The sequence below is a fragment of the Trachemys scripta genome, chromosome 7, assembly GCF_013100865.1.
Source record: "Trachemys scripta elegans isolate TJP31775 chromosome 7, CAS_Tse_1.0, whole genome shotgun sequence".
NCBI lineage: Eukaryota > Metazoa > Chordata > Testudines > Emydidae > Trachemys > Trachemys scripta.
In genome coordinates this window covers 82,203,517-82,218,703 of record NC_048304.1, presented here as the reverse complement: position 1 = coordinate 82,218,703, position 15,187 = coordinate 82,203,517, and the positions used below count along the sequence as shown (strand labels likewise).

Genomic DNA, 15,187 nt, shown 5'->3' with positions numbered 1-15,187 from the left:
GGATTTAACTGCGGTGGGGGGGGCTCCCTGGAAGGGGGGCTGGGTTAGCTGCCGCGGGGGGGCGGGGTTAGCTGGGTGTGGGGGGTACAAGGTGGAAGTTTCACCTAGGGCGCGAAACTTCCTTGCACCGGCCCTGGTTCTACTGTATTTTAAATACTTATATAGTCCACATTTACCATCGTATCTGAGCAACTGACAATCTCTTTTTTACCGCATTTACCCTCACAACACCTCAGAGAGGTAGGAAAGTACTATTCTTCCCATTTTACAGATACTAAGTGACTTGCCCAATATCATATGGGAAGTCTGTGGTGGAGCAAGTAATTGAATCTTGGTCTCCCATGTCCCAGACTAGTATGCTAACCACTTTTCCATTCCTTCCTTGGAATGTTGAAAAGAATAACCCATCAAATAAGTATCTTGAACTGAACATAATACGTTGTATTAGGGGGAATTCTGATCTATGTTGATCACTTACTTTCCAGGCCTGGCTTCTCCAAGTTCCAGACCTGTCCAATCAAACTATGCTGAAGGTTTAATTCCAGTTTCACCTTAATATCAGGGTTCGTTTCCTGCATCCATTATCTCACCTTTAAACTGTGGCTGCAGATTAACAATTGTGAAGTTGTCTTCGAGTCACTAAACAAAAATGTTGTTCTTTGTGCATTTAGGACATCAGAAAATCTCTTACAACAGCTTTTATCTCTCAGCAGTGCTCTAGCTACACTGTTTTGTATAGTGTCATGTACAGTTGTGTAGCTACAGGGCTCTGGGGAAGAATAGGGTGATTGAGCAGGTGATTAGGTAGAGGATATGAGGTCAGAAGTAAGGTACAGTAAATCCATGAATAATTTGGAGAATTCAGGAAGGCAACTTTTAGCTACAGTTGAATTAGATGGAACTTGAATGAGGATGGGGAGTGTTATGTCTTCATGGAGTAAGCAAGTTGTGTGACCACAACAATCTGAGACCCTGAAAATTTAGAGGATGGGGATTTGGACTACAGAAGCCAATAAACAAACTCTTGGTTTTTATGCACATTGTAATAAGGAACAAAGAAGAACGCATGGCACCTGAATCTTCTCTTGTATAGTCATTTGAGTTATTACAGTGCAAAGGAGAATCCAACCCAACACAGCAGAATTGTTGGAATGGTTACTGCTCTTTGAACCTCCAGTGTAGTCAACATCAAGCAACAAAAGGCATTCCATTCTGCCAGTGCCAAGTGTGATGTCTTCACAGCACTCCCAGCCCCTGCTACCCTAAGGACCACAGTTTGAGCCCAGAGATTTTTACACAGGATCTTTGCTTAGCAGTGCAAAGACCTACTACTGGACTGGCTCAAATGTATAGTTTTAAACTATATTAGTGTGTTTAGCAGCACAAATGCTGATCATGCAATTTTTCAAACCTACAAAGAAACGCAAATATAACAACTTTCTAGAACAATGAAGCAATTATTTTCATATCATTTTTTTTTTACCAATTGTGTCAAACGCAGAATTTGGAAATGAAAAATCTAGTGACAAGAATTACATATGGTGTAACAAAAGTTGGATAATAATGTTGTACCTTGGATACATCTTGAGTTGTATAGTTGAAGACTGGGGAATCATTGCTTGGTCCCTGAAGTCTGTGGGTCAGTTTTTCATCATATGTTGTTCTCTAGCAGAGGGAAGTAAGATTAGGGATTAGGAAGATAGTACTATAACACTTAAAGGTATAATTTTAATGAATCTGGAGCTGATTTTGGAATCAAAATATACTAAATGAAGGTCAGAGGTAATGAAATATTACCACATAATTGGAGAGTCTGATTCTTGTTCTAGATACTTGGGGTATTTCAGTAGTTTTTCTACTGATTTTTATTTGATACTGGCTGCTATCAAAAAGAACATGCAGAATGTAATTACAAAATAGGGGCATTTTCTCCTTTATATTGTGCTATTTTATAGCAGAGAATATGGGAGAAGGGAGTCCATCTGATGGACCCATTTAAAAGTCAACCATAGGCATTTTTTCTTTCTTGTGTGTTTCTTTACTAAAAAAAATGGCATGCAAAAATGACTCGGCCAGGGACGGGACGGGGCCAATGGTGTTCGCCTGGAGGTGCTCGGCCTGGGGCCGGCGCCCCAGGGCCCGAGCCGAGCCGGGTGGGAGACGCCAGGGCCAGAGCCTCTTGGCCTGGGCTGTCCGGCCACCGAAGGGAGCCACTCGGCCAGGGAGGCTGGATTGGGCCGCGCCACACCCAGCCCCAGCTTACCTGCTGCCTCCCTGTTTCAGGCTTCCTGCGAACATTTGATTCGCGGGAAGCAGGGGAGGGGGAGGAGCAGGGGGCGGAGCGTTCAGGGGAGGGGGCAGAGTTGGGACGGGGACTTTGGGGAAGGGGTGGAGTTGGGGTGGGGCTGGGGGCTGGGCTGGGGCGGAGTTGGGGTGGGGCCGGGGCCCCGTGGAGTGTCCTCCTTTTTTAAAAGTAAAATATGGTAACCCTAGGTTTGCACAGTTTAAATTTTAAAAGTCAGGAAATGCCGAAGATAAGGTTTCTACAGTACAATTAACTCAGGAATGTTGTACGTGTCATATTTCCTCTTCCTGTTTTCTCTTATGTCTATAATTCAAAGGTTTTGTTAAAACTACAATAATATATAAAGTAAAACAAGGCCATATTAATATTGCTGTAGGAATCTTAACTTTAACTTTTATTGAGTGAAGGTATCATAAGAAACTTAAAATGGGGAATATGAATCTCTTGCTGAAATAAGTAAATACTGTAAAATTTAATAGATTTTAGTCTATTTGTCTATTTCCTCAGAGTGTGTGTGTGTGTGTGTGTGTGTGTTTGATTTGTTTTTGTTTTTAGGATTAGCATGAAAGAACAGAAACAAAGTGATTGCTGACAGGTTTTCTGAATAACTGATCTTGTCAAACAAAGCCTATAGAAATTTTTAAAGGGTGATTTACATAAAAAGATTAAAGAAAGGTGGTTCTGATTGTGACTTACCTGGACATCAGTAAAGCATTTCATAAAGCATCACACAGTAAACTAATTAATGATCACAAGTTTGAGTAATAATCTAGACTGGAGTCCTGGACAATAAACTGGCCAAAGGGAAGAGAATAAAGGCTTGAGCTGCAATTTAAGAACTAAAACGCAGGGTTCTTTGTTCCTGCAGCTGGTGGTGACTGTGACACCCTGGCACCCCAATATTCACCACTGTCATGTAATTAGGATATGTTTTGTACAAAGTATGCCTTGTGAGGTATCATTCTAAAAGTCTTGATCTGCTAGACAGTTATATCTCATTGGATTGTATGTGCTATCGTCATATGTGAAGTGATGAAGTTTGGCTATGTATGTGTTACTGAAACATGTGAGGTTGAAAATACCCACAAGCAGCCTTTCAGGTACAACAGTAAAAAGGCCAAACAATATTAATGGCTTATTGAGGAAATGCACCCAAGCACAAGGATTACCCCAGGAACTGTGTATAATAGAAACCTCTCAGAGATAGTACTACACAATGGGAACTGTTTGACCCAGGTCACAGGAAAAGAGCCTTTCAGCAAGTGAGATGCAGATATAAAAGGGGTTCAGTGACATCATGATGGTACCTCACTCTCCCTACAACAACACACCTGGAAATACCTGAGGGGCAAGGACTGAACTGTGGGAAGTGATGGTCCCAGGCTAGAGGGATTTTTAGCCTGTGTATGAAAACCCAGGAAAGCCAAGGCAGCTTGTGCCTTAAGAATCTGCCAGCCTGTTTATCACTCAGGATGAGAATTTGCTAATTCATATCTTACCTATCTAGTGTGTTAAGCTCAGTTTGTGGTTTTGTTTATTTACTAAGGTAATCTGCTTTGATCTGTTTGCTATCACTTATAATAGCTTAAAATCTATTTTTTGTTGTTAATAAACTTGTTTTTGTTTTATTTAAAACCAGTATGTGGAAATTATAATTTAGGGCAGAAAGCTGTTGCATACCTCTCTCCACATTGAGGGAGGGGCGAATTTTATGAGCTTATGCTGTGTAGTTCCCTGTGCAGCGCAAGATGGTACAATTTTGGGTTTACACTCCAGAGTGTGTGTGTGTGGGGGGTGCCTTATCAACTGGGAGGTGCCTTAGCTGAGCCTTCCCATGCAGAGCTGATCTCCGCATCTGTGTGTAAAGCTGCAGCTGGGTGTGTCCCTATCTGTGTGTATCTGGTGAAAGAGCAAGCTTGGAGAATTTAGCAACTTATCACAGCACCACAGTGTGAAAAGGAGCCCAGGCTGGTGGGTCAGGCGGGTTCAGTGGTACCCCAGTTCCAAGTGGCACCCCAGGGGAAACCCGTCACAGTGACATCTTGCTGTACAGTCAAAAATGAAATATAAAATAGTAAAAATCTAAAATCACAGCCACTCGCATATAATACACAGGCATCAAAAATATAAATCACTCCCAAATGATCAGTTCTCAAGTAGTCAGATGCAAGAGGAAAACAGAAGAAAGAGCAAGTGTGTGTGGGTGGAGGGGAGGACAAGGTGCACCCATACTGTCAAAGGCAGACCAACTGAATTAATGGGTTTGCAGTGTCCTAACAAGCAGAGTATGAAAAGCTCAATGACTGTTTTCTAGGTGGTGAATTCTATCAATGAGGACCGTTGTCCGAGAGAGACCTTTCTCTTTGATCTTGATTAGACCTAGGGCCTTAAAAAAGACCATAACTGTTAGCCAGGGACATAAAGCAGTTGGTGACTGCTCAAGTAATTAGGGTACAAATACACAGCAACCCTTCCCTGGGCTCATGGGCTTGTGCTGGTGGGCTAAAAATAGCAGTGTAGACACTCTGGCTGGAAACTGGGCTCGGAGAACCTTCCCCTCTTGCCAGGTCTCAGACCTGGGCTCCAGCCCAAGCCCAAAAGGCTACATTGTTGTTTTTAGACAGGGTGAGCTCTTCAATTCTGAGTCAGTTGACCCGGGCTCTGACACTCATTGCCACAGGGTTGTTTTTGCTGTGTAGACGTTCCCAGAGAGCCCAGATTGCTAAGAGTTTTACATATTAATACCAAGATCTTGAATTGTATCCTTTGGCATATTGCCAATTACTAACCCTGTTTTGTCTTGTATTATACAACTGGGCATTCTCCATGAGGGTACCTTTACTTTGGAATTTAGTTCCCTCCCTTCATCCCAAATGCCTAAATTTGTATGTTGCTTTTCGGGATGGCTGAAGTATGTGTGATTATAGTCCTTTAGGGTACAAGGTTTTTTGAGGGAGTTTTGGGGGTCTTTGTGAGTTTTGACTGTGTTTCGTGGGATCTGAGATGACATAATTGTGATTATCAGTGATTGGTTGTTTTGTTGGTGTTGGTGCAGAATAAGTAAAAAGGAAATGAACTCTGATCTGCTGTTGCTGCGTTTGGTTTTTATGAGGTGTAGTTCTGTTATTGGTTAGGGTGCCTAGAAGAGCCCTTGGATAAACTCTAGCCCTCCTGTATCCTGGACATTATCATATTCACCAGGGAAAGGGAAGCATACATATGTGTTTTGAAGGCTGTGAACAAAATGGCCATTACTTAATCATCTGTAGCTTTACTCTTTGTACTAACAATAAAACAATCACATGCTGCTCTCAATGTCTCATATGAGATACAGCCAGAGAGCATTGCTGCATAGTTTTCTTCATGGTAAACAACATAAATGTGTGGGTACAATTCATAATTCTTAGGGCTGCAGGGGTTCTACTCGCACAACTAATCCAACTCCTTGTTCTCATTCTTTAACTCTAACTTTTCTTGATTATTGTAGATTTAGTTCCCTTAATTTTACTATAACACAGGGTTTGGAGATTTCATTATCTTTGTTTTCCTATCAATTACATAACTTGTATGGTAGCTTTCCAAGGAAATAATACTGCTGTTAACTCACAAGTGTTGTCCAAGTAGTAGAACTTTTCCCATTCCTAGTCCCATTGAAATGAAGCTTGTAAGCATAATTCAGTTTAAAGGATGGTTATGATGATTAAAGTATTTAGTAAAAATGGCATCTTATTACTGCACACACAGTAAAATTTACATCTGCTATATCTATTAGCAAAAACATGTTTTTACTCCTGCCAGTACTGCACAGCTAACATAGCTGTAAAAGACTATATTATAATCTATTCCACCTCATGCATCATCAGCAAAATTACTGGCTATGTTCTGCATCTAATATCCTTTATTGCTGGTGATGAATGATGTACTGGATGAAGCTGAAGGAACACATCTGGATTATAAAATATCATGCTGAGTGCACAGTTAGCAAACTCTTGACTTGTAAGCTGAACAGATTTCATATGAAAGTCATTGTTGGATAATAAATAGGGAATCAAGACATACATTTATATGAATCACTCTTGTGTAATATAATAGTAATGATAGTAATATAATAAAATGATAGCAGCACTTTATATTCAGCATAGTACATCTTTCATTTCGGATGTTCCCAAGATGCTTCACAAATTGTATTATATAGCAATCACTTTCCCTGCCACTGAAATTCAGACAACTCTGAGATACAATACCAACTAGTAGTCCAGTGGCACCTTAAAGACTAACAAATTTATTTGGGCATAAGCTTTCTTTATTTGGGCATAAGCTTTCGTGGGTAAAAAACCCACAAAAGCTTATGCCCAAATAAATTTGTTAGTCTTTAAGGTGCCACCAGACTCCTCGTTGTTTTTTGTGGATACAGACTAACACGGCTACCCCTCTGATATTTGAGATACAATACAACACTCTGCATAAGAAAAATACTATACAACAACATTTAGGAGGAGATGGAGATAATATGTGTAAAAACTATGGCTGTCAATTAATTGCAGTTAACTCACATGATTAACTCAAAAAAATTAATCACAATTAAAAATATTAATCATGATTAACTGCACTGTTAAACAATAGAATACCAATTGAAATTTATTAAATATTTTTGGGTGGTTTTCTACATTTTCAAATATATCCATTTCAATTACAACACAAAATACAAAGTGTACAGTGCTCACTTTATATTATTTTTTATTACAAATATTTGTACTGTAAAAATGATGAAAGAAATAGTATTTTTCAATTCACCTCATACAAGTACTGTAGTACAACCTCTTTATCATGAAAGTTGAATTTACAAATGGAGAATTATGTACAAAAAAAACTGCATTCAAAAATATAACAATGTAAAACTTTAGAGCCTACAAGTCCACTCAGTCCTACTTTTTGTTCAGCCAATTGCTAAGAGAAACAAGTTTGTTTACATTTACAGGAGATAATGCTATTTACAGGAGATAATGCATTTCTTAATTATAATATCACCTGAAAGTGAGAACAGGCATTCACATGGCACTGTTGTAACTGGCGTCACAAGATATTTACGTGCCAGATGCGCTAAAGATTCATATGTCTCTTCATGCTTCGGCCATCGTTCCAGAGAACATGCTTCCATGCTGATGACGCTCGTTAAAAAAATAATGCGTTAATTAAATTTGTGACTGAACTCCTTGGGGGAGAATTGTATGTCTCCTGCTCTGTTTTACCCGCATTCTGCCACATATTTCATGTTATAGCAGTCTCAGATGAAGACCCAGCACATGTTGTTCATTTTAAGAACACTTTCACTGCAAATTTGACAAAATGCAAAGAAGATACCAATGTGAAATTTCTAAAGATAGTTATAGCACTAGACCCAAGGTTTAAGAATCTGAAGTGCCTTCCAAAATCTGAGAGGGATGAGATGTGGAGCATGCTTTCAGATGTCTTAAAAGAGCAACACTCCGATGTGGAAACTACAGAACCTGAACCACCAAAAAAGAAAATCAACCTTTGGCTGGAGGCATCTGACTCAGATGATGAAAATGAACATGTGTCGGTCCGCTCTGATTTGGATCATTATTGAGCAGAACCCATCATCAGCATGGACACATGTCCTCTGGAATGGTGGTTGAAGCATCAAGGGACATATGAATCTGTAGTATCTAGCATGTAAATATCTTGCGACGCTGGCTAGAACAGTGCCATGCAAAAGCATTATCTTCTGCAACTGTAAACAAACTTGTTTGTCTGAGCGATTGGCTGAAGTAGGACTGATTGGACTTGTAGGCTCTAAAGTTTTACATTGTTTTATTTTTGAATGCAGTTTTTTTTTGTACATAATTCTACATTTGTAAATTCAACTTTCATGATAAAGAAATTGCACCACAGTACTTGTATTATGTGAATGGAAAAATACTATTTATTTTGTTTTTTGCAGTGCAAATATTTGTAATCAAAAATAAATATAAAGTGAACACTGTACACTTTTTATTCTGTGTTGTAATTGAAATCAATACATTTGAAAATGTAGAAAAATGGAAAAATATTTAAATAAATGGTAATCTGTTATTATTTAACAGCGCAATTAATCACAATTTTTTTAATCGCGCGATTACTTTTTTTTAATCACTTGACAGCCCTAGTAAAAACAATATTGAGAAAATAAAATATAATGAAACTACTAGCTAAGCTCAATATAGGACAATACTCATATCCATTCATTAAATACTTACCTTTTCTATGCAGTACTGATTTATCAGAGTTTGATAAAAACTGAATAAAATTCCTAAAAAAGAACTCTCCTGGTACTCCAAAAGGGAAAAAAAAAAAAAAAAAAAGGGAAAAAGAAAAAGAAAAAAACCCCCAAACAAACAAACAAACAAACAAACAAAAAGTTAATGCAGAAATACCTGATAAAAAAAATCTTTTTCAATATTTCATTTGTTGGGACAGAACCCCGCACCCACCGGAAACACCTAGATATAATGCATCCATATGTCCACTGTTCTTTTTTTTCCCCCCATCCTTCATTTCATGTCCTGTTTGAAGTCCAATACCAAGAGGTTTTCTCTCAAACTTTCAGGTGCTAGTATCAACCAAAGCAGTCTCCTCCCCGAGTTGTGGAGGTATAAAAATGTTATACCTCAGGCTCAGGGTGGGGATTTGGGAAGCAGAGGTGAAAACAGTGGATTTAGCTCAAACACTGAATCCCTTATGGAGGAGATGGATTCTTCATTTTGTGGTGTGTCATAACTATAAAGGGAAGGATAACAGCTGTCCTGTGTACAGTACTATAAAATCCCTCCTGGCCAGAGACTCCAAAATCCTTTTCCCTGTAAAGGGTTAAGAAGCTCAGGTAACCTGGCTGGCATCTGACCCAAAGGACCAATAAGGGGACAAGATAATTTCAAATCTGGCGGGGGGAGGGAAGGCTTTTCTTTGTGCTCTTTGTTTGGGAGTGTGTTCGCTCTTGGGACTGAGAGGGACCAGACATCAATCCAGGTTCTCCACATCTTTCTAAACAAGTCTCTCCTATTTCAAACTTGTAAGAAAATAGCCAGGCAAGGCGTCTTAGTTTTACTTTGTTTTCTCAACTTGTAAATGTACCTTTTACTAAAGTGTTTATCTTTGTTTGCTGTACTTTGAACCTAAGACTAGAGGGGAGTCCTCTGAGCTCTTTAAGTTTAATTACCCTGTAAAGTTATTTTCCATACTGATTTTACAGGGATGATTTTTACCTTTTTCTTTAACTAAAAGCCTTCTTTTTAAGAACCTGATTAATTTTTCCTTGTTTTTAGATCCAAGGGGTATGTTTTCCTTGGGATGTGGGTGGGGCCTTGGGTTGTCCCCGGTGGTAAGGTTTTGTTTCGGCTTGCCCCTTCTGATATTCGCTCCAACTGCTACTTGTTTTTTTCTTTTCTGCCACCTCCACCCATTTGGCTCCAATCTCCCCCGCCTCGGTTACAGTTTTGGGCTTCCTATCTAGGATGTACCTTTCTATTTCCTCAGGAACACCCTCTAAAAACTGCTCCATTTGCATTAGGAAGGGCAACTCTTCCGTAGATTTAACATTTGCTCCTGATATCCAGGCATCCCAATTTTTCCCAATGTGGTAGGCATGTCGGGTAAATGACACATCGGGTTTTCACTTTAGGGCTCTGAACCCCCGATAGGCATGCTCAGGTGTTAGCCCCATTCTGATTCTGGCCTTGTTTTTAAAAAGTTCATAACTGTTCATGTGTTCCTTAGGCATTGCAGCCGCCATCTCTGCTAAGGGTCCACTGAGCTGCGGCCTCAGCTCTACCATGTACTGGTCTGGAATGATGCTGTATCCAAGGCAGGCCCTTTCAAAATTTTCTAAGAAGGCCTCAGTATCATCGCCTGCCTTGTAGGTGGGGAATTTTCTGGGATGGGAAGTGGTACCTGGAGAGGGGTTGTTAGGATTGGCTGGTGCATCCTGCCTAGCCCTTGCTACTTCCAGTTCATGCTTTCTTTCTTTTTCTCTCTCCTCCATCTCTTTTTCTTTCAGCTCCATCTCTTTCTTGTGGGCCACCTCTTTGGCTTTTTCCAGCTCCATAGTTCTCTTGTGAGCCTCCTCTTTGGCTTTTTGTGGAACTAGACTTCCCCCCTTTTTTTAACATTAACTTTTGTTGAACCTCCCCAAAATTGGAAGTTGTCTGGCAAGTTATCATAGTAATTAGAGATGGGTCAAATCTGAACTTCCTCAAAGTTCTTGGGCTGCAGGATTCAGGATTTTGGTTTGGCCTCATACCTAATGATAAATATAGTATATAAATAACTTGTGGTATCAGTAGATAACTTTAATACTATGTAGTGCCCCTTGTTTCTACAGAGGTTATCATGCAGTTAACTTGAAAGACTGACTGGTATTTCACAGTAGTTATCTAAATAATTTGTCTTACTACCCTAGCAAGTACAAACTGTAACACTTGTGATTCATCTGCAAAACATACCACATGCCAATTGTTTTACTAGAAGTGTTCTAGGAGGGGAATCCATTAGAGGAAAGGTTAACAGCATAATTAAAAAGCCAGAGATTACAACAGCAGTTGTAACCGTGGGTAACTGACTCCACAGGGCCACAGATTTCAGATATCTGTGTATTCTCTTTCAGAGATGCTTAAAGTTCTTGTTTGTGAGAAACTTGGGAAAATCCCTCCTTTTTGGACTAAGCCTCAGTAAACGGGTTTAGTACAAGGGGTCCCATATAAGTGGTGAGAACAGAATACTTTCCCACAGATAAAATGGCTACTCTGTAGCCATTCATACACTCTCAGTCCTTCATGTCCATGTCCATACCAATATTGTTAAATGGCTGTTGAATCTGCATTATCAAGGAATTCCCCCAGCCTCCCCCAACATTTTGTTGCCACCTTAATTTCTTATTCACCCACATTTTAAAGTATTTACTGATTCTAGTTGATTTCAACTGATACTCACTTTCTTGAGCTTTGTTAAAAACTTATTTAATCAAGCTCACCTAACACTGGCTTTGAAGTTCCTATTGAAGGAGATAACGGCTACCACAAACATTTTTATGATATGCTGATAATGAAATAACCTCTCAATTAATATTACTCAGCTGTCTGAAAAAATGTTCATAACAAAAAGAATTAAAATAGCGTATTAATTCAGACTATTTCAACCCAAGTAAATAAGCAATCTTTCATACAATTAGTTCTTCTACTTAAGTTGTATCAGATATGTACAGTAGATGAATTAAGATGTGTGTAATTAATTAAATGTCATGAAAAGTGAGGAAGTGAAATCCAGTACAGGTGAAGAGCCTACGCCCAGATACGGTTTTATATTCCTGCACTACTATCAAAATATTCTCTATTACAGACTATCAAGCAAAAATAAGAACTCTCACAGTACAAAATTCTACAATCCATACCTCTTTATATCCTTTTAAAAACTCGTTTGTTATTGCAAAGTAGTACTTACTACGAGACCTCACAGTCTTACACGCATCTGTGTCCCATAAGACTCAACATCTATCTTGCTTATGATGAGTGAATGAAGTGCACTTTAATAACGATCAATATTTTTACCTGCTGACTACTATGTCGACGGACATCCTCTTTGAAATGCATTTTTCTCTGCAGGTCCCTTACAACTGCAACTTTATTGTTGTGAATATAATCATCCGTTGCTAAGTGCAGGGGCTTTAGATTTTTCTTCATTAGTCCATGGGATGCTCTAGAAAACAGATCTGTTACTAAAATGCTAGTAATGATAAATAGTAGTCAATCACTTTTGTAATGTCATTCATTAAACTCTAAATATGCAAAGAAATCAGCTGATTGCTTTATCTATTAAACAGAGAACAAAAACTTACTATCTTACTGTGTGCATTTAACTCTCGTTAATGCCAGTAGGAATTAAGAATACACATTTAGAAAAGAATACGCATTAGATACTACATCTTGGTTCCAGATCCTTGCTTTCTGGAATGATGTCATCAGAATAACACCAAGCTATTCAAGAAATGTGTGTACATCTAGGTGCAGGTACACAGAGACATAGATGTAACATACCAAAAAAGTTAATGGTGTTTACCTTACCAGGGCAACCATGTAGTGGGTGTGTCTTCACCCTCCCCTTCTCTTCTCATATTTTCCCTGATTATTCATTCCTTTCTGTGCCCTCCCCATCCTGGTTCTTCTAGGCCAAATCTCTACTTTTCGATTTGTGAAATGCTGTCTCTTTTTAAACTAAATCAAACTTTAATAAATGTTTGAATATTAAACAACAGTCTCTACGCTAAGAGAATAGGACATTGGAACACTATGGCCTTCCTGCCCCAAAAACAATTGAGGAGTAAATCTGCAATGTACTAATATAATTAATTAGTTGTGTTCTGACTAATGGGAAGTATCGGTAGAAGGGGTAACAGTCCATCACTATGAAAAGCACATTTATCTTAGATCATCCCACACAAGTCTGGTGTTATCTCACCACTCCTACTGCAGTAATTCTTAACATCACCAATGCAAAATAATGAAGCTAAAGTTCTGGTAAATCATAGAAATGTAGGGCTGGAAGGCACCTCAAGAGGTCATCTAGTCCAACCCACTTCACCGAGGTAGGACCAAATATACCTAGACCTAAATGTTCATCCGTTTAACTCAAATAATTTTCAGCTCCTCTGTATGATTATTTTTATGCCCCTCATTTTGATGCTTGCTCCCATATTAAGATGTACATTTGGCCCTTGACAGTTTAGGAGCTATTTACGTGTGGAGTTAGCTCTGGGCTGTGAGCCAGGAACAGTAAATGCGGATAATAATAGTTACCTACCATACCTCAGTATTCTGAAGATTAATTAGTTAATTATTGTAATGCACTATATAAATGTTAAGTGTGATTAATGTGAAAGGAACAATTGTTCTGCAGTACGTATGCACTAGCTCCAAGTGGGTTTTGTTTGGTTGGTTTTTGCCTACTGTTGTTGTTGTGAGGTTGTAAAAGCTGCAGAGATCTCATTCACTGTTTGGTGGGGTAAGGTTAAAATCCTAACTCAGAACATGACAGCTCTGTTTCATATGTCTGCCCTCCATGCTGCGACTGCAGAAGAGCCCAGGCATGTGTTGTAGGAATGTTGCTGAGCTCAGCAGAAACCAATTACCTGCTGGTGCTGAGCAATCTTAAATGTACAAGAGGAGAGGCTTCTTCGAACTTTACTGTGAAAGGCTGGTGAGTGTTGGGAGTAGACGTATATTTTTTTTAATTCCTAGATTTGTCTGTATTTGACATAAAGTTATGGCCATGGGGAATGCACACAGGACAATGAGTCAGGAGACTCTAGGTTTATTCTTGACAGTCACTGCCTTGCTGTCTCTCACTTACTCCATATGTAAGATAAGGAAGGTAATGATGACTCCCCCTTTGTAAAGAGTTTGGAGGTCTATTCATGAAAAGATCTTTAAAAGTGTTAGTGTAGTACATGCTAACACAGTGTTGGTGTGAGAGGCAGCAGTTGTTATTATTAATCTCAACTCTGTCAAGAAAACAATGACAGAACACCATCTTCTGGCCTTTAAACACCTCCCCAGCCTCTCCCAGCTCATCATCAGAAACAAGCTTCCTACAGACCAGGACACACCAACTCAAAGTAGCACCAGACCCTGCCAGAACAACAGATGCAAAAACTCTATATGTATCTTCACTGCTACAATGACCAGTATCCCCAACCACATACCCTTCAAGATCCATGGGTCCTACACATGCCAATCACACCCTGGGGTGTACCTCATCCAGTGCACTAAATGCCCCAATAACAATTATGTGGGTGAAACCAGACAATCCCTATGTTCTCAAATGAACTCACACAGGAAAATAATAAAAGACAAAAATCACCATATCACCTGTGGGTGAACACTTTTCACAAAGTGATCACTCCATATTTGACCTATCAGTCTTCATCCTCAAAGGACACCTGCACAACACCTTCAAAAAACGAGTCTGGGAGCTTAAATTCATAACTTTACTAGACATTAAAAATCCTGGACTGAATAGAGGCACTAGATTTATGTAAAACACTATATAACCCACTAACCCCCCCGCCCCCATGCCTAGCTTTTTTCCCCTTTCCCCCCATGACTGCAGGGGTATTAACTGGCCACTTCACCTTGAACAGTCCCTTGAAATATGTGTCATCTACTTATGCTAAACAATCTGTTCCACTTTGAGTACATTTCCCAGACCTGAAGAGGAGCTCTGTGTAAGCTCAAAAGCTTGTCTCTCTCACCAATAGAAGTTGGTCCAATAAAAGATATTACCTCACCCATCTTGTTTCTCTAACAAAAAAACGAGACACTTAAAACATTAATCTTTTGGGTATAACATCTTACTTGTTTGGTTACATAAAGCACACTAGTCTGTCACAGAAACCTCTCTCTACCGCTTATTCTAATAATTAAATTATCATTTATTTGGAAACTATTAATTCATCAGAGCTTTTAAATATTTAACAATTGCAAACAAAACAGCATCCCTTGGTAAATTATTTTTAGATATACCTATTCTATATGCCTACCATTGGGTCACCTGACGAAGTCCTGAGAGTCCTCAATATCTCCTGCCTCCATCCATTTTAACCCTACCATCTTGTCATCCTGAGTACACCCTGTCCTCCAGGTATCATGTTGTAGCTACCATCCTTCCAGATGGGCCTGCCTCAAAGCTTCCTTAATTGGGCATAAGGGTTGAATGAATCAAATCCTCCTTTCCAAGAAGTGGGCATGCTGCTAACGGATAAGAACCCACCAATATCTTTATATTTCTATTTCATGATTGACATTATTTCAACAAAACATCTATGTGAGCACAAAA

The 15,187-nt window shown here is 39.3% G+C and overlaps 1 protein-coding gene across 8 annotated transcripts in view; it reads right to left on the bottom strand.

Moving 5' to 3' along the window:
- The window catches only part of MYPN (myopalladin), a 127,172-nt gene that overhangs the window by 30,118 nt on the left and 81,867 nt on the right, over positions 1-15,187 (bottom strand). For 7 of the 8 annotated variants that reach the window (XM_034775469.1, XM_034775471.1, XM_034775472.1 and 4 more), the window contains 2 exons: positions 11,905-12,052; positions 1,573-1,665 (listed from right to left, as the gene is read on the bottom strand). In XM_034775469.1, the coding sequence (XP_034631360.1) occupies positions 1,573-1,665; positions 11,905-12,052 (241 nt within the window). Of the gene's footprint in view, positions 1-1,572; positions 1,666-11,904; positions 12,053-14,891; positions 15,149-15,187 lie in introns of those variants that run through there. The other variant, XM_034775475.1, reaches the window with a different exon arrangement.